The following is a 24,453-nucleotide window of genomic DNA, read 5'->3' as shown; positions in this document are numbered from 1 at the left end:
AGATGACGAACAAATAGAAATTGTCGAGCAAAGATCGAATATGATTTTATTAGAGGGTTTGGAAAGCGAATAGAAAAAAGAAAAAGATAAACAAAACTAATCATACATTTGTGATATTATAAATAGAGTAAAAATGATTTTTTATACCATTGTATGTTACCATTATCAATTTTGATTCTATTGATTTTTATTTTTTATTTTTATCAATTGTGGTCCCACTTCACGATAGCTGACAAAAACTGAATACGACTGTATTAGATGACTCAGAAATGTCACTGGGTAATCCGGACACGCAACAAGGCCGTGTTCATTATCTTGTTCTGAACATAACTGTGTTCTGCACCTATCTGCGGCCATGTCCTGACAATATGTTTTTTTTATTTGTGTTCTCAATATAACTATTTTCATGTCCATGTTTACGGTCTGTTTTGAATATTATTATGTTTTAGGTAATTTTTATCATTTTTACTTCTTTATTCAAATTATTATATATGTATATATATATATTTATATTTCACTTTGTATTTTTTAATGAATATATTATTTTATGTTGGCATGGAGAATCGTATTGTTACTATATAAAAAAATTATGTTGAATTATTTTTTTTTGTGAGTTGATAAAATATATGTATTATATATATTATGTTAATGTATATATATTGTGTTTTTTAATAATATTTATAAAGAATCGTTCTATTTGGAAATGCTAAGTGAACAACCGATCATTTTTAAAATTTACAATAAACTTTTTTAAATTATTTATATTTATAATTTTAAAAAAAATAACTATAAATATTATTTTAAATATATTCTATTTTAACTAAAAAAATTATAATTATGTATAATTATATAAACTATTGATGTTTTTTTTTTTCAAATTTTTCTAGTTAAACTATCGTACAATTTTTAAATAATTTTTATATTTTTTTTTATACTTTGAATTATAAATTAAAATTATTTTAAAATTTTACTATAATTTTTGGGACAAAATATATATAATCATGATTATTAAAAATAGATATTAATTTATCATTTTTATATTTTTCAATTATTTTGTAAAATATTAAAAATTTTGGTTATTTTTTTATATGTTTAAATAACCATATATATATTTTTTTGGTTAAATTATAAATATATATCATATAATTTGAACAAAGAAGTGAATATGATAATGAATACAACTTAGAACATAGTCATGTTAATAATAGAATTGTAACCATAGACAAGAATATAGATGTGTTGAGAACAAACTTGTGAATATAAATAAAAATATGACTATTTTGAAAATACATATATGAACACGGAAAATAATATGCCCGTAAATAGAGATATGAACACGACTATGTTCAGAGCATGGTAATGAACACAACCTTGTTAAATAAAACATGATCATGTTAGATAGCTAGATTATCATTTCACTTTTCTGCATCATCTAATATAACCATGTTTAGTTATTGTCAACTACTATTAGACTAAAATTAATATTTTTAATATACAATTAAACTAAACATAATTTTTATTCTTATAAATATTTTTTGTTATTTAATTTTTATATATATATATATAATACATATAACATTTAATACCCCTTTAGTTATTCATATATCCATTTTACTATTTTAGATGATCCATAATACATTTAGTAAATATAGATTTCATATATTAATATATTCTTGCATTCCCTCTAGTATTAAAATCAATATCATTTTCCATTTACTACATTTTGAATGATATTTTAGGATGTGTTGGTTTTGAATTTTTGGATAAATGTACTATTTTTCTGTGTTAATCCCAAAGATCACGTACGTAATATAAAAAATAATATTTTATTTTAATTTATTGATAAAATTATATAACTATTATATTTTTGATTTTTCACTAAATTTATACGTATCCCATTTATGTTAAACAATTGTATTTACTCGTAATTTTATTATTTTTACTTTAACAAATAACAACTAATTTATTACTATTTTTTTTCTAATTAATATACTCCTTTCGTCTCATTGGAAGGGTGACGTTTGTTTTTTGCACATAGATTTTTGAATATTAGTATTATATTGAATTATAGTAAAGAAGACAAAAATAGTAATATAAAGTAATAACATTTGTGCAATATATTGTAAGTTGAAAGAGTATTTATTATGTTAAGTAGATAATACAATTACTAAATTAGGAAATAGTAACCTTGTTTTGAGACGGATGAAAATAAAAAATGGTAACCTTTCAATAGGACGTAGGGAGTACTATTTTTATCAATCATTTACTATATTTTCTATAATATTTATACTTTAAATTTTACTTGATTCACTTTAATATTAAAATATTATTATTTTTAGTCTCCGCATCCCATCAAATTTACATAATTTTACAAGAGGGAAGAATAATACTATTTTTTAATAGTACATTTGTTCCTTAACAAAATATTCATTTACTTTTTATATTATTATATTTAAGATATTTTTATTTTTGTATAGTATTTTTATACAAATATCATTTCATTTGTATTATACAACACTAATTGATATATTTTATTTTTTTTCTTAATTTGAACTATATATGAATATCATATTCCCTCCGTCCAGTTGGAAGGGTGACGTTTGCTTTTTGCACGTAGATTTTTGAATATTAGTATTATATTGGATTGTAGTATAAAAGACAAAAATACCCATATTAGTATGGTGTAATATAAAAGTAATTGCATTTGTGTAATATTTTGTAACTTGAAAGGGTATTTATTATGTTAGGTAGGTAGTACAATTACTAAATTAGAAAATGGTAACCTTGTTTTGGAACGGACGAAAATGAAAAATGGTAACATTTCAATGGGAGTATTAATATTCAAAGTTCGACAAAAAAAAAAAAGAAAAAACAAATGATAGTTATAAGACGGAGGGGATAATATTTATTAAAATTTATATTAGAAAAAAAATAATATATGAACACACACTTAATAATACTCTCTTCGTCCTGTCATGGACGATCATTTTTTGTTTTTTGTCGGTCCAATAAAAGATGATCATTTTATATTTTTAGTAAATATATTCTTCTTAAATATAGTTAATCAATATAAATTAATTTAATTAAATTGCTTATTTTTTTATAAACAAATATTTTTTATTTATATTTCAAACTCTTCATATTTTATAAAATTAGTTTTAAATTAATTATAAATAAATAAATATATTTTTTATTTATTTTTATTATATAAATTTTTATTATATAGATTTTTATTATCTATAAAATATATCCATCGAATGTTGATATTATATTAGTAGTGGGTAAAAAGTATTAGTAAAAGATTTTTTTGCCCTAGTGAGTGTATTAGTGTAAAAAGTAGTGATAATTGTGTACTAATAATGAAAAAGTTATAGTGATATTGTTATTTATGAAAATGAGACAATTGTTTTGAGACGGACAAAAATGGTAAATAGGACTATTGTATTGAGACAAAGGGAGTATATTTTTATTGAGATATGATATTATAAATATTTAAAATACCAATAATATTACTCAGATAAAAAATAATAGATTAATACAGTAACGTATTATTAATAATATTAATTTATATTATTGAAAATATAGTGTGTTTGTTTGGGGGTTTGGATTTTGAATTGAGATTTGAATAGTAAAAATTTTGAATTTGAATAGTTGTATGATGTGATATAAATAGGTGTTGATGTAATGTTTTAAATGTAAAATTGATTTTTAATATAATATAAAAAATAAAAAATAGATATTTGATTTGATATTTTTAGAAAAAAAAAAATGAGATGAATAATAAAAATTAAATCAATCCCCAAACAAACACAGCCATAATGTCCCTGACAAAAAAAAAAAAAAAATCATCGGACCCAGTCCGGAGGGGGCACAGTCTTATGTAAAGAAACATAATTTTTTTTTTTTTTTTTATCATATAAAAAAAACAAACTTTTTTTTAACAAAATAGTAAAAATATCTCGACAGTTTTGAGCTCTCCTGTATTTAATGACATTTATGAGTTGGTCGCAAGAATATTATTTTGGGATTACGGTGGTCAAAATCAAAAGAAAAAAAGGATTGTATAGCACAATAACAAGATTCTAAAAATAAATTAAAAATAATGAATGAATTTAACTTAAATGCGGTGCTTAGCAATATGTATACGTCATTCGAACAATTTGAGGTGCAGAAGGACGAGAGTTTTTTAATTTCGGGGTGAAAATACAATTAACTCCCTCTTCAGGCGGCCGACAGTAAAAATTGTCGGATCATAATCCAAAATGTAGGAAGCAGACAAAATCGCAAAACAAATGCCCTTTTCCATAATTCCCAGCAATTTTTTTTTAATATTTCAAAAAATTGTTAATAAAATAAATTTAAGACATTTCAGCCATTTTGTGGCGACCATTTCGTAGCTCAAAAGAAATTTAAAAAAGGTTCTCGTGACTCTTACTGCTCTGCTTTCTCCCTCCTTCACTCCATTCCATTTAGCTCTCTCTCTCTCTCTCTCTAGCTCGGCAAGAGGGGTTCAATGAACCCTAGAGCTTCGTCACTTTCTGTGGTGGATGTTGCCGCCCTATCGCATCATTTCATTTCTTGGTACGGCCTTGTGCAAAGAGATTCATTGTACGCTTTACATTTTTATCCACATTTTTTTTTTCTTTTTGCCATTTATATGTATGTGTGTATGTTGGGGGTCTGATTTCATGTTGTCGTTTTCTGCACTTGATATGCTTTCCTCACTTCATTTTGATCTCCTTTTTGGATCTAAAATTTCTGTGAATTTTAGTGTGACCTGAGCGGCTTTTGTTAGTGCAATCACTTCGATTTTATTTTGTATTTTTTTCCCTGTTGGATCTCACCGATTGTGGTTTGCAGATTTATCTGAATTTTTCGATTGTTGATTTTTTCTAATTTTTTCTGCCTAATTTCTGATCTATTCGAGTGTTTCCCCTTTTCCATTGATTCTGTTGTTATTGTAATTTATTTAGCTTTTTGCTCTTACTATTTGTTTGGGCTGGATTTGTTAAGAGGATTTTGAAGGAATGTCTTAATGCTGTTTATTCCAGATGTGTTGATTACAGAGAAGTGAATGTTTGAGGAAGACGATTGCTGAGTTGAGTTGAGTTGAGTTGAGTTGAATTTGTTAGATGGAATGACATCTGACATGGCACAGAACTTGAGATCAAGCAGGTCTTCATTTGGTTCCAGCAATGGCTTGGAAACCCCTTCCCACAATTCATTCGCCACCTCCAACGGCGACGCCTACGACTACGATTCCGATGGTTCCAACTTCAGCCCTCTGTAAGATCATTACCTTCACCTTCTCAACATCCTACAGCTTTGTCCTCCAACTGTCTGAAGAAAATCAATGTGTGTACTAATGTAAGCATTCTTGTTGTTTCTCTTGCAGCACGCCGAATTCCCTGTCGTCAGTTATGGCGCCCGAACTTGCCGGCGCTATACCATTGATCGACAAATTTCAGGTACAATTTCAGATTTTCTTCGAGGCAGATTTAGTTAAGGCTCATCAGTTTGCGTCGATTCAATGTCAAAACAAAATTGAACAAAAGCGAGTACTTCAACATTGTTAATTGTTAAATCATTCAATGTAAGAACTCTAAACTTGAGCATAGTATGTAATGATTTCTTTCTTTCTTTCTTCAGGTGGAAGGATTTTTGAGGGCAATGCAGAAGCATATTAATTCATCCGGTAAACGTGGCTTCTTCTCGAAGAAGACAGCGGGGATGCAAGTTCGAGAGAAGTTCACATTTGAGGACATGTTGTGCTTCCAGAAGGTCGCTAATAACACTCTCTATCTCGTCGTATTTCCTTTCCCACATTGTGTAATAAAATTGGATACGACTGTGTAACAACAGGATCCGATTCCAACCTCAATGCTGAAGATAAACGGTGATCTCATCAGCAGGGCAGTCAAGCTTTTCCAGGTTATCCTTAAGTATATGGGAGTTGATTCTTCTGATCGAATTACTCAAATCAGTTTGGAGGAACGTGTAGAGCTCGTCGGCAAACTGTACAAGCATTCTTTGAAGCGCTCGGAGCTTCGAGACGAACTCTTCATGCAAATTTCCAAGCAAACGAGAAATAACCCCGATAGGTGTGTATTTAGGCTTATGTTTTCAAGTCGCAAAGATTGTTTATGGATTGGATATCGTGATTTCGCAATAGCCGCAACAAATCTCAAACTCTACTATTGTTGGAACACAATCTTATTTCCATCTTGTAAGCATTTTATAATTTCTCGGTCGCGGAACTTATGCATTTGTTTTCTATAGGTACTCTTTGATTAAGGCATGGGAACTAATGTACTTATGTGCGTCGTGCATGCCCCCGAGCAAGGAAATCGGTGGTTATTTGTCCGAGTACGTGCACACCGTAGCGCACGGTGTCAACACGGATTCTCAAGTCCAAGTCCTTGCAATGAACGCGTTAAATGCACTGAAACGTTCGGTTAAGGCTGGGCCAAGGCATATAATACCCGGACGCGAGGAGATTGATGCCGTTTTGACTGGTAAAAAGCTGACAACTATAGTGTTTTTCTTGGATGAAACCTTTGAAGAGATCACGTACGATATGTCCACGACTGTGGCCGATGCCGTCGAGGTACACTACTTACATAGTTTTACGAAGTTCGAAATCAAAATTCGTGTGACAGTAACTAAAACCTACCATTTGTGTTGTTATTAAACTTTAGGAACTTGCGGGGATAATCAAACTATCGGCGTATTCCAGCTTCAGTTTGTTTGAGTGTCGTAAAGCTGTAGTCGTTTCCAAATCACCCGACGTTGGAAATGGTACGTACATCAAAATGCTGTTTTTCATTCTACATGATTTATATTATGTGTTAGAGTTCTTGAATATTTTAGCGTTGCATTTTTTTGTAGAGGAGTACATTGGGTTAGATGATAACAGATATATTGGCGATCTTCTTGCCGATTTCAAGGCATCGAAGGACCGCAGCAAAGGAGAGATTTTGCACTATAAACTGACATTCAAAAAGAAGCTCTTTCGGGAGTCTGACGAAGCCATTACAGATCCTATGTTTGTGCAATTATCTTACGTCCAAGTATGATGATTTTACTTCCTTTTGTTATATTGGAAGCTTATTTGAATTTTTTCCATTTCTGGTGACCTGATTTTGCGATTACATTTAAATTATTATGTTGATGAATTTTCTCTTTTTTGGTTTATTGCAACAGCTGCAGCACGATTATGTATTAGGCAATTATCCCGTTGGGAGAGACGATGCTGCGCAGCTGTGTGCTCTGCAAATACTGGTCGAAATTGGATTTGTTGTTTCTCCCGAAACATGCACGTTAGTTCCTTTTGGTTTTTGTTTTTTCGTTCTTAGATTTGTAAGTCAATTAGGAATAAATTTGAAAACATTTGTGAAACTCATCAATATTTGTTGAATAACTGTCGATTGATTCTTCTAGTGATTGGACATCACTTCTCGAGCGTTTTCTACCAAGACAAGTAGCCATTACTCGAGCCAAGAGAGATTGGGAACTGGACGTACTTTCTCGCTACCATTCGATGGTGAGAGCTACCATTTGATTCCTTATTTACCTTTTCGCTATTTGTGCTGTCGTTACATTTTCTAAAACCTTCAATCTTCTTTGAATGTTACACAAGGGTGTTAATGTTAGGTTGATATTTTCGAGCTGCAGGAGAATTTGACCAAAGATGATGCCAGACAACAATTTTTAAGGATTTTAAGAACACTTCCTTACGGGAACTCAGTTTTCTTCGCTGTTCGTAAGATCGATGATCCGATTGGACTCTTGCCCGGAAAAATCATTCTAGGCATAAACAAGCGTGGGGTAAGAGCGAATCGTCGTCAATATAACTAAGCCACATTTCATTACAGAACTAATATAATTATGTGTTTCTCCAAAGGTTCATTTTTTCCGCCCGGTTCCTAAAGAGTATTTGCACTCAGCTGAGTTACGAGACATAATGCAGTTTGGCAGCAGCAATACTGCAGTATTTTTTAAGATGCGAGTCGCTGGCGTCCTGCATATATTTCAGTTTGAAACTAAGCAGGTAAGTTTGTTATGATTCAAGTGTTAAATTGTTTTGGTTGCGCTTGTTGGTTTTCCGAACAATTCCCTATACATTACTTTTGAAATTAGGGAGAGGAAATATGCGTTGCCCTTCAAACGCATATAAATGATGTGATGCTGCGCCGCTACTCTAAAGCACGTGCCGCTTCCAATGGATCGGTTAATGGCCATTTTTCTGATAATGCTCGACCTGCTGTTGTTGACAACGAGAAGCGGGTTACTGAGCTATCGAAATCTCTTGAAGAGTCACAAATGAAAGTCAATCAAGTGAGTTGCCAGTTTGCGAGCTTTTTGAGCTTGCAATTGTATAATTTTTTCATTGTCGATCACTTTATAAAATTTGTTCGATGTTTGCATACGTCGTGGCTCCTAATCATTATTCAGTTGCAAGAAGATCTACAAGAAAAGGAAAAACAGGAACTGAAGATGAGAGAAGATTTGGAAAGTTTGAAAGGTGTTTTGAGGTCCGATAAGCAATATTTAGAGGAAATAATATGCGAACGCGACCGATTGAGAACTTTATGTGATGAAAAAGACACCACACTTCAGGTACTCATCCGTCAATATAGACATACGCCGAGTTCTTGGCAGCAATTGCAGCTTCTCATCATTTATCACCTGTAGGGAATGCTATCTGAGAAACAAAGTATCGAGGCTAAACTTGCAAAGCTTAATAGTCAAGGAGTGCAAAACAATGCAAGGAAAGAGTTGGTCGACTCAAATAATCAGGTGTGTTATATACTCCCTCCGTGATCTAAATTTGTGAACACTTTCTATCTTTGCCTGCTATCTAAGAATATTATTTTTTTAGTACGTAATCATACAATTTTTATTGTATTTTTTACTATGAAAGACAAAATTTAATAAAAAGTAAACACTCATGTTGAAACCTGTACCCAAAAGTTTGAGCACATTTTTAGGTAACGGAGGGAGTAATATTTATTTCGAGTGGTTTACATCATAGTTGTCAATAGAACTATTGTATCTCATGTTGTGAGAGAAATTGAAGTATTTTTTTAACACGTAAGTAATTAAAATCCAACTTTACTTTATAAAAATGTACTTTTTTTTTTTTCATAACGTAGAAAAAAAAATGTACTGTTTTTATTATAATATAAACAAAAGAAACTAACCATTATTTTAAATTTTAATTGTTACATCCATTCCTAGAAAAGAAACAAATTAGAGAGCCTAAAGTTGCAAAATTTGGAGTGTGTTCTTTTTGCAAAACACATACACACATTTTTCTAAAAAACGTCAATATATTATACACATTTATTATTTTTATATACCTATACAATTCCTTATTTCTCGTATAAAAAAATATCATTTTAAACTATTTACAAAACAAACACACCCTTTGTTTAAAGCTAAGTATAACCAAAATTTGTTAGATTGTTATGATAGCAATGATGTGATTGGTCTTATTATTTTGAACGATACCGATAATTCCAATGAGTGATTACTTGGAGAAGTTGATAAAGATATACAACTTGCGATGATGAGTTAGTCTTTGACAATGATAGTTTGACTTGGAGAGTTGTTGCCGATGCTACTAAGTTAACGAGCCTGCTCTCTACAATAGGATGTAAACATCAATCAGAGAGAAAGCTATAGGTACTTCTATATCTAGAAAGGGAAATGACATTGTGCCAGTACCAAACATACAATAGAATAAATGGAGAAGAAGAGGAAGAATATATAGACAAGAGTAGCACTGAAGATGACGAAAATGAGAAAAAAAATTCTATATACATGTATATTCTTAAATATGTGAATAGCGGTCATACTGCTATCCGCTATAGCATTTTAGATGTCGACAATTATGGTTTACATGCTTACGGTGCATATTTATCAGCACATGATAATATAATATATAACACATAGTCTCATAGCACATAATATAATTCAATATAACATAATGGATTATTAATTTATAGCACATAATATAATTCAATATAATGCAATATATTATATCAGCACAATAATACATTTATAAATCAGCGTCTTAACCGCAGCCTATTTATTTATATGTGCTTTCGTATCTTTCCTCATGTACAATTGGACTGATTTATTTCCGATGCATGTGTGTTGGTTGTAAGCATTTCCTTTACGACAATGTGCAGGTCTTGCATAAGGTCCAAGATGAACTAAAAGCGCGAACTGCTGAGTTGGCTGCAGCTGAAGAATCCAAAAGGAAACTCATGAACGAGAAAGCATGGCTTGAAGAAAAGATTTCAAGGCTTGGAAGGAAGAACAGTGACGAGGCAAAGACACTATCACTTTCATCTTTTTCTTCTTAAACATCGTCAACTTACTATACATTAATATCATCTAACGACTGCTGCAAATCACTCTTCTACACAGATTGCCATGATTGAGAGAAACTTTGAACAGGAACGCAGAGCTGCGAAGTCACGGATTTCGGAACTTGAGAAGAAATTGGAAGAGGCATCACAAAATTTAGTTTTGGCACAATCTGCTATTGCCTCTAAAGACACCGAGTTGTCTGCATTGCAAAATAATCTCCGGGAATTGGAAGACCTCAGGGAATTGAAAGAGGTGACACACACACACAACTAGCACAAATATATATATATATTCACGTTATATTAACTGTATCGTAAATTTATACGTGAATAAGTATTAATTGATTTACCCCTTATTTAGGATATCGATAGAAAGAATGAGCAAACTGCTGCAATACTGAAGATGCAAGGAGCGCAACTGGCTGAGATGGAGGCTCTTTACAAGGAAGAGCAGGTCATGAGAAAAAGATATTTCAACATCATAGAAGGTACTTTCAATATCCTTTCTTGGGAGTTTTGGAAAATTTTGCAAATAGGAAAAAGTTTGCTATTTTTTTTTGATCTAAAAAAACGTGATGTTTGATATGATGTTTTGTTAGAGGAAAATATATGTTTTTGGAAAAGGTAAGTCACAAGTTAGAAAAGTGTATTTGATGTGATATCCAAAAGTGTCTTTACATATTCCTGATAATACAAAATACAACAGATATCTTGTAATTCCACACGATACAATATATTATTGGTTTCAGTACAATAAGTATATTTATACAGCACTGTACAATATATAAACTGTACAACAAATGATGTGCTATATAGAAGCATGCACTACAAATACGTATGTGTTGATTTAACGCAATTAACACTCTAACAGCTACCGTTGTACGCAACATGAAAAGTAATTTTACTCTACGTTCCATAGCTTTTTATTTTTTATTTTTTAAATCTTAATGTCGTAGCTATTTGTGAACATTTATTTTGTAGACATGAAAGGCAAGATAAGAGTCTATTGCCGTTTGAGGCCTTTAACCGACAAAGAAATATCCGATAAGGAACGGAATGTGCTTACAACAGTCGATGAATTTACTGTGGAGCATACGTGGAGAGATGATAAACTAAAACAACATATGTATGATCGTGTTTTCGATGGTCATGCAACTCAAGAGGATGTTTTCGAGGATACGAAGGCATGGAAATACTAGCACTTATGTTAGCTATCTATATGGTTACTTTCTACTAAACTTGAATTAAACATATTATTGTTCAATATCGCAGTATTTGGTGCAATCGGCTGTCGATGGATTCAACGTGTGTATATTTGCTTATGGACAAACGGGTTCCGGCAAGACTTTCACTATTTATGGTTCCGAGAGCAATGCGGGTCTCACCCCTCGAGCAACATCCGAGCTTTTCAGAATCATGAGACGGGACAGTAAAAAGTTTTCCTTCACATTGAAGGTAAGAACGTCGAATCCTAGAAAAAAAATGAAACGGTTTTGGTTTATCTAGTTCAAATATTACATTGACATATGCAGGCATACATGGTGGAACTATACCAAGATACACTAGTCGACCTTCTACTACCGAAGAATGCGAAGCGTTTAAAACTGGATATTAAGAAAGATTCGAAGGTAATTATCTTATAAGTTTCAGCCAAAATATGTTCTTGCTAACCGGGGTTAAGAAACTGTCGTAGTTCGATAATGATTATTGGCTCCTTTGTACTCTTAGGGAATGGTAGTGGTGGAAAATGTAACGACTGTATCCATCTCGTCGCACGACGAATTAAGAACCATCATCGAGAGAGGATCCGAGCAGAGACATACAACCGGGACCCTGATGAACGAGCAAAGTTCAAGATCTCATTTGATCCTTTCCATAGTCATCGAGAGTACAAATCTTCAAACGCAATCTGTCGCCCGAGGAAAGGTACCAATGGAATGGATTTTGTTCTTTTTGACCAAAATTTGATTCTGATTTCTTCGATTGGACCTAATCCTTTTTTTTTTCGTCTGATGGTAATGCAGCTAAGCTTTGTGGACCTTGCGGGATCTGAACGAGTGAAGAAATCGGGCTCGTCCGGGAGTCAACTGAAGGAAGCTCAGAGCATCAATAAATCACTTTCAGCTCTGGGAGATGTCATCGGCGCCTTGGTGTCGGGCAATCAGCACACTCCTTACAGAAACCACAAGCTGACGATGCTGATGAGCGATTCGCTCGGGGGGAACGCCAAGACGTTGATGTTTGTCAACATTTCTCCTGCTGAGTCGAATCTTGACGAGACGTACAACTCCTTAAAGTACGAACTTCTCTCTTACAAACTTCCTCAATTAAACAACTTTGATTGTATCAAAAGTAGTCGGTAATCTAAACATTTGTTTTCATTGATACGCCCATTATCCCATGCAGGTATGCTTCCCGAGTTCGATCAATAGTGAACGATCCGAGCAAAAATGTGTCGTCAAAAGAAGTGGCTCGATTAAAGAAACTGGTGGCGCATTGGAAGGAACAGGCGGGGCAGGGAGGGGATGAAGATGAGTTAGAGGAGATTAAGGAAGAAAGAGGCAGCAGCAGCAGCAGCCGGAGAGACAAGGTGGCTGATAATCGGCAATCCATGTGAGAGGTAAGGTAAGGTAATTTGATCTATCTTGCTGGTTCGAGATGGAACAGATATTGGTTTGTTCTTGAATTGAATTGAATAGCTCCTGTCGGAAAGGAAGTTTTTTCCGTGGCAAAGAGTAGCTTTTTTTGTACAGTAAATGTGGATATTATTATTATTATTATTATTATTGTTATTATTATTAGTATTGAGATTATTACGTAATTAATTAATGCCAATATTTGGTATGAGGCAAAACTTATCCTATGTTTAGCGGTAGTAGTTGCTCTTAATTATTCAGTAGATGCTGACAGAAAAACTCCAAGTACATTGGCATTTTGATGATAAAAGGAAGAAATAACATGGAGGAAGAAGGATTAGATACGAATTTGCATTTCAAATGCAGAATTTTACTAAGAATGATGAATGGTTCACTAGATCGGAGAGATTATATAAAATTAATAGTATCTAATAAGTGGCCCTTAGGACAAGGCTTTTGTGAAAACATCCGTGAGAGGGAATGTAAATGGTCCACATGTTTGGTGCGTTCGTGGTGGACTGATTTTTTTGATCATGTGTTAGAACGGAATGAGAAATGTCTGAAGCACCTAGGAATCATGCAATAAGTAGGTAATCCATAAGAGCTCATCTACAACGGAGACAAGAGCACGATATTCGGCCTTCGGTGAAGAACAAACAATGGTGGCCTACTTCTTTCTCTTCCAAGAGACCAAACGGGGCCTAAGAAAATACAATAATCAGTAAGAGATTGACAAGAATCAAAACAACTAGCCCAATTTGCATTAGCAAAGGCAAAGAGGATAGGAGATCCATTAGCATAAAACTCCAAATGATAGTGCATGGACCCATGGAGATATCGGAGCACTCTCAAGGCTACTTTCCAATGCTCACTAGTTGGAGGTGACATAAATTGAGTTAATTGTTGGACATCGTAGCAAATGTCTAGCGGTGTCATGGTGAATTATAGAAGGCAACTAACTAACCAACGATATTTCTTTGAATTTTGTAAAGAAATACACTATTTTTTTGCAGTTTTGAGCCGGTGGCAACTAGAGTTGCATAAGCGTTGGAGTTCTAGACCTGCCTCGTTAAGAATATCTTCTAGGTAACTCTGTTGAGACACAATAATGTTACTATGCATGTGAATAATCTGAATTCCAAGGAAGCAATTAGCTGATCCAAGATTCTTTATGGTGAATGTCTTATGTAGGAAGTCCTTAAGAGCAGTGATGGCCTGAGAATCATTCCTTGTAACAAGAATATCGTCTACATAGACAACAAGTATTGTAAAGGAACCTTTAGAGAAACAAGTAAACAAGCATGTGTCATGATTGGATTGCAAATAACCAAACATAACAAGCTTGGACGTAAATTCTTTGTACCACTGCCGTGGTGTTTGCTTCAGGCCATTCAAGGACTTTCGTAGTTTACACACCTGTCCATGAAGGATGTTGCTGCCTAGTGGATCTTTCTATGAATTGCTTCTTTCGCCTCTTTCGCCGTCAAAGTGCCTATGGTACCAATTCATATTTGGTTACCCGAAGATTGAATTTCTTTAACAACAAATCTCTATTTTTGCATCGAAAGATGAATCAAAAGTGGAGACAAGTGTGTGGTATTTCGATAATGGAACGGGCAACCACATGACAAATAGCTCTTCTTCCTCGTAGCTAGTGGGATATCCATGCAAAAATGCATTATTGATGTCGAGTTGATGGATGGTCCACCTATTCATCGAAGATATGCCCAAAAGCAGTCTTACAGTAACTGGCTTGGCAACATGTGCAAATAATTCATTATAATCGTTGTTGGTACTTATAAGTAGCCTTGAGTAACCAATCGAGCCTTACAATGTTGAAAGCTCCCACCTATATTTCGTTTGATTATGAAAATCCATTTGCATGAAATTGGTTTTACTCCCTGGGATAGTAGAGTAATTTCCCAAGTTTTATTACGGTCAAGAGGGTCAAGCTCTCCTTCCATGGCTGTCCTCCAGGTAGGATCTTGTTGTGTTTACGCAAAGGATATAGGTTCCTGCAAGTTAACATTAGAGCCAATGTGCCAAACATGCTTAGGGGAGTGAGTGGAGGTGGTGAGATAGTGATGTAGCCAGACAGGGGGTTTGTGAGTTCGCTTGAATAATGAGAGGCTTGAGGAGTGGGTTCAGATGAAGTAGAAGAAATGCCAGAGGAGGGTGCATTATCGGATATAGGTTGATATAAAGACTTGGGTATTGGATAAGAGGATTGGTCTGGCGGCTCATGTTGTGTGGAGGAAGAAGAGGCAGGTGATGAGTTGATGTGTAATATGAAATACGTATAAAGATGTTGGTCATAATAATCAATATGAGGTATAGGTTGAGAAGGAGAGGGTGAGAGGATAGAGTTAGAAACATGAGGAAGGGCAAATGGATAAACAATTTCATAAAAGATAACATCCCTAGCTATTATTCACATTTTATGATCAAGATCAATGAGTTTGAAGCCCTTTTGACTAGCTGAAAAGCCAAGAAATTTACATCTAATATCCCGAGAATCAAGTTTTCCTTTATGAGGGGATATGTTGGTTGCATAACAGACGCAACCAAATATCTTCAAGTTCAACTGAGAATTCTATTGATCAAGTAAGTAGCATGCATGACAACTTATGCCCAATAATATTTAGGAAGAGAAGCTTGAAGAAAGATAGCTTGGATCAAGTGAAGGAGATGCTTGTGTTTTATTTCAGCTCTTCCATTTTATTGAGGTGTGAAGGGACATGGATGGTGATGAATAATGCCATGAGCTCAATATAGAGCTTGGCATTTATGGTAAAGAAATTCAGAACCATTGTCGATTCTAATGCATTTAATGGAGGAATTATATTGGTTTCTTATCAACAAGCTAAAAGTTTTAATGTGGTGATGAAGATCCTATTTGTTATATAAGAGATAAGTTCAAGTAGTTCTAGAATAGTCACAACCTAACTTACAAAGTCACAACCAGCAAAGATTAGAATCAGTAGAGACTGAGAAGTTTATGCTGTGAGAGAGAGGGTGCAGGATGTAGAGGGTTCCTTTAAGCTTTTCAGTAGCCAAAGTTTGCTTAGAGCTATGGTCATGTATAACATAGTGCGGATGTGTGAAAATTGGATTATGGGATATACTATTTAATAAGACACTCACGGACAAAAGATTGAATTTAAAAGTATGAACATAGTAAAATATTATGTAGGGTGAGCTGAAGATGAAAAATGACAAAACCAGTTTGGATAGCTTTAATCTGTGTTCCATCCGGGAGCATTATTTTAGGCATGTGGTTTAAGTGTGTGAGAGAGGTGAATAAGGATTGGTTCGAGCATAGATGGCACGTAGCTCCGCTGTCCATAAGCCAAGAATCACTATCCAAATGCATTGGACAAACAACATAAGTCATACCTTAGTAATTTGGAGCAGAGTGGGCATATCCTGTTAGAATTTCAGACTAGTGATTGTACTCAAGTTAGAGCTTAGTAGCCTTTACATGTCCATTTTCATGGACTCAATCAAATCAATGAGTTTAGAGTCCTTACTGGGAGATTTTTTTGGCTCACTCTTATCCACCATAGCTGCAACGACATATTTTTTTTCTTTTTATCAGTACCTTCTTTGTACCAATCTGGAAAGCCATTGAGTTGAAAGCATATTTCTTTGTTATGTCTCTTCTTTTTGCAATATTCGCATATCCAGTTTCGCTTGTCAACTTAATTTTTCTTCCTAACAAGCTGCTTATGATAGGTGTCTTTCACAACTAACATGGCATTATATTCAAGTGAAATGTGAATTTTACATTGTTTCTCGAATTGCCGCAATAATGAGTAAGCTTTGTTCATGGTTGGCAAAGGATCCATGAGCAATATGTGACCTTTTGCTGCATCATAACTGTCATTGAGGCCAATGAAAAATTAAATCACCAAATTTTTACCCATCTTGGCTAGTAATCTTTTGTTCAGGTAACACCTGCACACGTTTTCACATTTGCACTCAATATGAGGATCAAAAGTCAACCATTACACCCATAGTTCTTGAAGTTTGGTTGCATAGGTTGCAAGAAAATCATTACCTTGCTTAAAAGAATTAAAAGACTGTTTGAGTTGGAATATGAGCGAGGCATTGGATTGGCCAAACTTCTCTTTCAAGCTTTTCCACAGATTTTTTGCTGTAGAGATAAAAATGAAAACATGTTGCAAATAAATTGACATAGAGTTAATAATCCATCTAATGAGGGCTTCCATATCCATCCAGGCATCATACTCATGAGAGGCTGGTTTTGGCTATGCTTGTGAGAAAACCAATATTGTCTTTGGCTATTAAGGCATTCCAGACGCAGTGACTCCATATGAAGTAATTGTTGGTTATAAGGTTGATGATAATTTTAGGTATGGATGATCACTACTGGATAACTTCAGAGCTTTGGGCAAGGTTTTTTAAGCAACAACATTTTAAGCAACCATAACTTGGGCTGCCAATCGAGCAAATATTTTTGTAGCATCTTGTGTATCACAAGATGGGATGAGAGGAACGTCTAGTGCTCTGATACCATGGTGATAAAAAAAAGAATTAACTAAATATGAAATACAGGCAGAAAGAGGATTAGAAACAAACTTGCATTTCAAATACATAATTTTAGTAAAAATGATGAATAGTTCAGTACATAAGAGAAATTAAATACAATTGATGGAATCTATTAAGTGGTCTTATAAAAAATCAGTATAACAAACTAACAAATTAATATACAATTGTACAACATCATATATAGTCATCTATAATATGTATCATCACTTCAGCTCCTATGTTAGGTTAAATATATTGCTGGACTTGTTGTACATAAAAAAAAAAAAAGTCTTGTTGTAAATCACTCCAGCAACATCTTCATTCATCACATATATAAATAGATGATACAAATATATAATACTCCCCCAGTCCCTTTTGAAACCCTAGGTTTTTTTTCTTAAGCCATCACCATAGATCCAAGCAAGGAGAAGACTGTGAAAAAGGAATTTGAAAAGGTCGAGGTAAATATTTGGAAGAGGATTCAGAGAATATAATCCACATACGGAAGAAAGGTGGTAACAACAAGCTCGGGGGCTGAATCTATTGGGTCAGCGCCGCCAGAAACTTATTACAAAAGAAGGAGACTATTGGAGCTGACTGAAGATTAGATCGAGCTCAAGAAGCTAAAGTCCACTACATTCAAAAAATTCATCCCAGAGTCCTGGAAGATTACCTCTGATTCGAATACGGATGAAACTGACCAGAGGTACCCGGTGAGTGACTGGTGGCTGGACTACAAAGAAGTGAAGGACTTTAACCGGAGAGAGCTCGACAAGGAATTCGCTCGCCAAGCGCAAGATGAAAAGATGAAATCCTTTCGCGAAAAAATCACAATGAAGGATGCCACCAAGGTTTCGAGTGCAGTGCTTGCTTCAGAACAATATGACTCAGTTCATTTTGTTAACCTCGCAGCGTCGGCGGCCTACAAAATGACGAAGGCAATGAGAATCCTCTATCATTTTACAACATTCACATACTAAAGGCAAGAAAAGAACAATCAAATTTAAATCAATATACATTACCTACAGTTTGACTACACGAAGCCATATTTGATACATCATTGGACTCAATTATTTGATTTTTGTTATTTACTTGATTTTTATTAGTTACACTAGGACAATATTTAATATAATGGCCTATTCCACCATAACTATAACATATCCTAGGCAATGACTTACAATTCTTTTCTTTATTTTTCTTTTTATTATTATTTGATGATTAATTATCTCAATTGTTGTTGTTTTGATTGTTTCCTTTGAAAGTTTTACCTTTAAAATGCATGACCTTACCACTTAAGTTTTCAATTAATTTATTAGCTACTAAATTTAATTTCTTACTTTTTAAGTCATTTATTACTATATCTAAAGTAATGTCATCCCTACCTTATTTAATTACGGATTTAACATCACTATAGGAATTGGGAATGATATTCAAAAGCATAACCGGAGAATATTCATCAGTATATTGATCTCCATTTAACTTTATATTTTGAACTAGTTTAGTAAAGACATCTACGTTTTCATGCACGCTCTTCTTAGTGTCTAGTTTGAATTGGAAAACTTTTTCGAGTAAAAACAACTTATTTGACAATGTTACTTTCGTGTACAAGGCATGTAACATATCCCACAATTGTTTTGCATTAGAAAACTTACCTAATTTTCTAAGCACATTGTCAGTTAAATACAATAGAATACACGCACATGCACATTCATCCATTTCAATACGTTTCGTAGGAGATGTAGTGTTATCATATGTACCATATATTGCTCGAGAAAATTTTTGAGTAATTAAAATATTTTTCAATCTTTGTTTCCAAATAGTAAAATGTATTTTTCTATCAAATGACTGCATATTAAAAAAAAAAAACTCATAGGAACAGTCATTTAAAAGAAAATATTTACCCACAAAAGAAACCACTAAAAAAATACAATTCAAGCAATTAACTACCAATCAAACACAATATTTGCAACAACAAAATAGAACCACAAAGCAATTATCAATCAATTACTAAACAAAAGCACAAAAATATCAAGATTCTCAAGATAAAAAAATATCTGCAATCAACATATTCACTAAGAAATTAAAAGGAGAGAGTTTAGCCTTTTTATCAAAATCGATCTATTACTAACGATTGAAATACCTGAAGATTCTGCTCGAACTCGTTGCTTTGACAGATTTGACTCTAATACCACTGTTGTTTTTAATATATAATCTGTCAACAACGAGAAATTATCAAATAAAATATGTCCAACAAAATTGAAAAGTAAAGACAATATCACTTTCTGGAAATCAAAATCCGAAACCAAAGAAACAGGCCTAAATGCAATTGAAATGAGAAATCAATTCCTTGTTCTTAAATTCCAGCTTCTGACGGATGTGGTTGGCGACGGAAGATTCCTTCTCCCGCAGCGGCGATGTCCTTTTCCAGCGAAGAGCAACAGCGGAAGCTCGATAGCTCTTCCAGCAACTCCCAAAACAACTCGACAAGAACGATTCGAGAAATTATTTTGACGGCTTAGTTTACAACCTGATGACTCACTTAGAGACTAACCCAACTGCCTCCAAATAAAACCCGAAACCTATGGACTCGATCTAGAATCCTAACTCTAATTGACCTATTTCCTCAAGAACTGACAAAAAACACAAAAATGAACAACTTACCTGAAGGAATTGAAGGAGAACGCTTGTAGTTTTTGGCGAAAAAAGAAAACCCTCAAAATCCACTAAGAAGAATTGCGAAGAAGAAGATGAAAACAAGAGAAAACCGAACGAATTGAAATTCTATTTTTTAGACCAATTGAACCGAAAATGAGAAGAAGTTGAGATATGAAGCGCAGGTCAGGTTCATGTTATAAAATCAGGTCAGATTATAAAGTTTGAGTTACATATCAAATTTGAATAATTGACCAAATTTGAACAATTTTAAAAACACAATTATATTACTCAAATTGTGGTATACTCTTAATAAATGCTCTTAGTCAATGAATATGTATATCAGAAATACAATTATTTGCATTTTTTTATTTTTATTTTTATTTGTTTGTATATTTCAAAAACACGATCATATTACTCAATGATCGATTGTACAAATAGGAATCACAACCAATAATACAGTTTTGTTCCAAACACGCACAATCATGTCATTTAGTACACAGTCCTATCTTTGAAATATGTCAAATTTACATTGAAAAACAAAAAAGAAAAAAAAAACAAAAAAACATAATGACATTAATTTACATGACTTACTTGTAGGAGTAAAATTATATTATTCTTATATAATATATGAAAAAAAAAAAAAAAAAAGTTATTAGTTCATTGATAAGGTTGGGAGTAATTCCAGCGGCTCTGAAGCGCATCCACAATGCCTCGGAAACTGTCAAATCGGGAGCTCACCACATCAATTCCCACCCCCAATTTCTCCGCCCCCGCCGCCGTCACCGGCCCGTGCGCCGCCGCCACCATCCTGGGACACATCCGCCGCACCATCCCCCAATCCAGCCCCACCTCCCTTAAGCTCTTCAGCAGCCCCTCCACCTCCGCCGTGCTCGTGAACACCATCGCCTCCACCCCGCATTCCTCCTCCTCCATCATCCTCACCAGCTCCGCCACCGCCACCCCCCTCCGCCACCGCGTCTCGTAAGCCTCCACCTCCACCGCCACCCACCCCCTCCGCCGCAGATCCGCCAGAAACTTCGGCACGACCGGCGGCTCCTCCAGCCCGATAACGGCCGGCACCGGACACAGCACTTTCCGCCCCTCGCCCAACCCCAGCGCCTCCGCCAGACTGCTCGGCGTCGCCACCGGCGGAATCAGAACCCTAATTCTCGCCGGACGGTCGCACAATTTCAGAACGAACGATTCGCCGAGGAGCTCCGCGTCCTTCCCCAGGGCGGAGATGGTGAAGATATCCCCATCCGGGGGCAACGGCGGCGAATCGACGGCGGAGAGAGCTTCGGAGAAGGCGGAGATTCCGGTCCTGGAGGTGAATGCAACGGCGGAGAAAGTGCGGAGCGGCGGATCGGGGAAGTGCAGGTAACGGCGGAGGGAGGAAATGGTGTGGAGAGTGGGTTCGACGGTGAGGGTGGGGCACCAGAGAGGAACCCAGCCCTTGAGACGAATGAGGTGAGAGAGTCTGCCGGCGTAATTTTCCGGCGTGGTGAAGGCAATTACAGGCGCGGGTGGAGAAGGCGGCGGCGAAGGGGGAGGATACTGCTGTAAATTGAGGACTATCATTTATTTATTTATTATATGGTCATAATTTTTATGAAAGCCTATCTATACTCTCTCACTTGTTGGAACGTAGAGAATAGAGATAGAGGTGTGGATTATTATCAAGGCTTTTCTATATTCATTTTGTTTGTTTCTTGTACTATTTTATAGTATTATATTTTTTCTTAACAAAATATATAGCCTTCTCCCGCTACAGATACATTTTTTTCCTTTTTTTTTTTTTAGTTTGTTACGTCAAAACTTTTTTATTTTTATTTTTTTTAAATAAAAATATTTTTATCTACACTTAAAATTTTTCAATTATTATTATTTTTTTTATAAAAATAGATCATGTTATTTTTATATAAATGAATATATATTTTTGTATAATTATATTATATAAAATATACAATAATATTCATATTATATATATTCATTGATATGCAGTGTTTAAAATATTTAAATACATATTTTAAATTTATTTTAGTTATGTATATTACTCTCTTCGTCCAATAAGAAAGATTCTAAAATTATTTTACTAATTGTGCTATTTACCTAATAATAAATACTCTTACAATGTTCAATATATTATGCAAATGGGGAAGGATCATGTGCTGATCCTATAATACTATTCAATATTGCTGAATGATATCTTAATCATTGTATTTTAGTCTTTTCATTTTATTACTTTCTTCTCCTCATTTGGAATCCTTGTGCGCGTAATCGATTCTTGCCCTTTTTGCAATTCGTTGCCCTCGTCATTCAGATTCTCTCAACCGGCGAGTCCTCTGTTGCAAATCCAACATCAAACTCTCACTCTAAGGGGGTGTATTTAATTGGGATTTTAATGGATTTTTTTTTTTTAATTTTAAAAAGTCTATGGATTTATGTGGATTTATAAAATCCACAGAGTTTACGTTGAGTTTGATGGATTTTAGTAATTGATTTAAATGGATTTATACGGATTTGATTGAATTCTTTATGGATTTATATGAATTTTGTAGGATTGTAAAATAAATTTTTTAAATATATATTAATTATATAAATTTATATCAAACAACAAATTTTATAAATATAATAAATAATTATTAATATTAATAAATAATATATAAGTATTAATAAATAATATATATGTATTTACTTTTTATGCAAAAAGGTTATATTAAAATAAATAAATAAATAATATACGATTTTTGAAAAAAATATTAAAATAAATAAATAAAAAATATTATTATATTACTGTCATCTTTTCTTTTCAATTATCGAATACACTATATTATCATTACGATAACGGTGAAATAGATATTTAAATATATATTTTTTTGTTGAACCATTAATTTATATTTTAATTTTAAATTATTATTTTTATTAAAAATTATAATAATAGTAATAAATATTATCATATTATTAATCACATATACAACAACAACAACAACAATAATAATAATAATAATAATAATAATAATGATAATAATAATAATAATAATTTTAAGAATCCATCAAAATGTGTGATGGTAATGAGAGATTCTTTTCTATACAAAATTTTCACAAAAATCCATTAGAATCCATTAAAATCCATAGACTTTCAAAGTTTATGGATTATTAAATATCTCAAAATTTTAAAAGACTTTTAAAATCTATATTCCATCAAAATGTGTGATGGTAATGAGAGATTCTTTTCTATACAAAATTTTCACAAAAATCCATTAGAATCCATTAAAATCCATAGACTTTCAAAGTTTATGGATTATTAAATATCTCAAAATTTTAAAAGACTTTTAAAATCTATATTGAATACCTCAGAATTTTAAAAGACTTTTAAAAGTTTGGATTGAATACCTCTAGATTTTAAAAGTCTTAATTGAATACACTCAGATTTTGAAAGTCCAACAAAATCCTACAAAATCTATATTGAATACACCCCCTAATTCTGTTCTGTGCCCTAGACATTTTGATTCAGAATCTTCTTGCTGCGAACCATCTCGGCCAACACTTCGATTCAGATTTCTCACTCAGACTCAGGTTATGTAATTTGTATAATGTGTTTCTTGTGTTTTCTAATGTGTTTTAATCTTAAGAAAATTTGGAAACTAAGTTCTTATAATGTATCTTTAGGAAAGAAGTAGCGAGTATAGCTGCCTATTTCTACATTAGGGTTAATGCTATAGTTGTTGTGGAGCAATAGACACGCAGTGCCTGTGATTGAGGTATTAATTCCTTACTTTTTTTTTCATATAAATCTGTACTAAATGATGATCTGACCTACTAATGCATATCCTTTTTAAGCAGCAACAAGCATTGAGGTAATGACAATCAGGTAAGTCAAGTATTGAATCCCATCCATCACTTTACCCGCTACCGTGGTTTAATCTATGCGAAGATGTTCCTTGAATGCACTCAACTTTTCCTCTACTGACTTCCCCAGGTTGGCTTCGGCTTTGGTTTCTTGTGACTTGGCGCTTTTCATCGCTGCTGAATAAGCTTTTGCTACATCTGATATGCCTGTGCAGATTTACCAAAGGTAAGGAATAAATATATATTATTTTTTCCAAATGCAAATGAATGAATTAGGACATTTGGAATTGGTTTGGTGGGGGTATATGTATATTTATTATTTAGTGCATTCATCCATCATCATCTATGTAATGTAAGTGAAGAAGAATTGTGTGAAGAGAAAA

At 33.5% G+C, this 24,453-nt stretch overlaps 2 protein-coding genes across 3 annotated transcripts; one reads left to right on the top strand and one right to left on the bottom strand.

The window, feature by feature from the left end:
- The first annotated feature begins 4,394 nt into the window (after positions 1–4,394).
- LOC127257128 (kinesin-like protein KIN-14E) lies at positions 4,395–13,180 on the top strand. 2 transcript variants are annotated; one of them, XM_051283452.1, is made up of 24 exons: positions 4,395–4,581; positions 5,052–5,286; positions 5,396–5,468; positions 5,650–5,781; positions 5,863–6,101; positions 6,280–6,607; positions 6,699–6,798; positions 6,889–7,070; positions 7,204–7,319; positions 7,441–7,543; positions 7,675–7,827; positions 7,904–8,050; positions 8,140–8,337; positions 8,455–8,619; positions 8,695–8,799; positions 10,197–10,337; positions 10,438–10,632; positions 10,741–10,867; positions 11,361–11,563; positions 11,652–11,834; positions 11,912–12,007; positions 12,108–12,305; positions 12,404–12,675; positions 12,786–13,180. In XM_051283452.1, exons 2-24 carry the CDS (start codon positions 5,138–5,140, stop codon positions 12,994–12,996), a joined length of 3,816 nt encoding a protein of 1,271 aa, XP_051139409.1. In that variant the 5' UTR covers positions 4,395–4,581; positions 5,052–5,137; the 3' UTR covers positions 12,997–13,180. The 2 variants fall into 2 exon arrangements, with proteins under 2 accessions (XP_051139409.1, XP_051139410.1); XM_051283453.1 differs by having other exon boundaries at positions 4,395–4,608.
- Positions 13,181–20,878: 7,698 nt separating this feature from the next.
- On the bottom strand, positions 20,879–21,799 carry LOC127257300 (uncharacterized). The gene has a single exon (XM_051283677.1). The coding sequence runs from the start codon at positions 21,797–21,799 to the stop codon at positions 20,879–20,881; it is 921 nt and encodes a 306-aa protein (XP_051139634.1).
- Positions 21,800–24,453: the final 2,654 nt, after the last annotated feature.

This window comes from Andrographis paniculata, unplaced genomic scaffold, assembly GCF_009805555.1.
Source record: "Andrographis paniculata isolate CXL003 unplaced genomic scaffold, ASM980555v1 Contig57END, whole genome shotgun sequence".
Classification (NCBI taxonomy): Eukaryota; Viridiplantae; Streptophyta; class Magnoliopsida; order Lamiales; family Acanthaceae; genus Andrographis; species Andrographis paniculata.
This window is presented reverse-complemented; position numbering and strand designations above follow the sequence as displayed.

Coding starts and splice junctions, on each gene's coding strand:
- LOC127257128 (XM_051283452.1), top strand. CDS start 5,138: ATGACATCTGACATGGCACAGAACTTGAGATCAAGCAGGTCTTCATTT. Junction 6,102..6,279: donor ACGAGAAATAACCCCGATAG/GTGTGTATTTAG, acceptor TGTTTTCTATAG/GTACTCTTTGATTAAGGCAT. Junction 8,800..10,196: donor TGGTCGACTCAAATAATCAG/GTGTGTTATATA, acceptor GACAATGTGCAG/GTCTTGCATAAGGTCCAAGA.
- LOC127257300 (XM_051283677.1), bottom strand. CDS start 21,799: ATGATAGTCCTCAATTTACAGCAGTATCCTCCCCCTTCGCCGCCGCCT.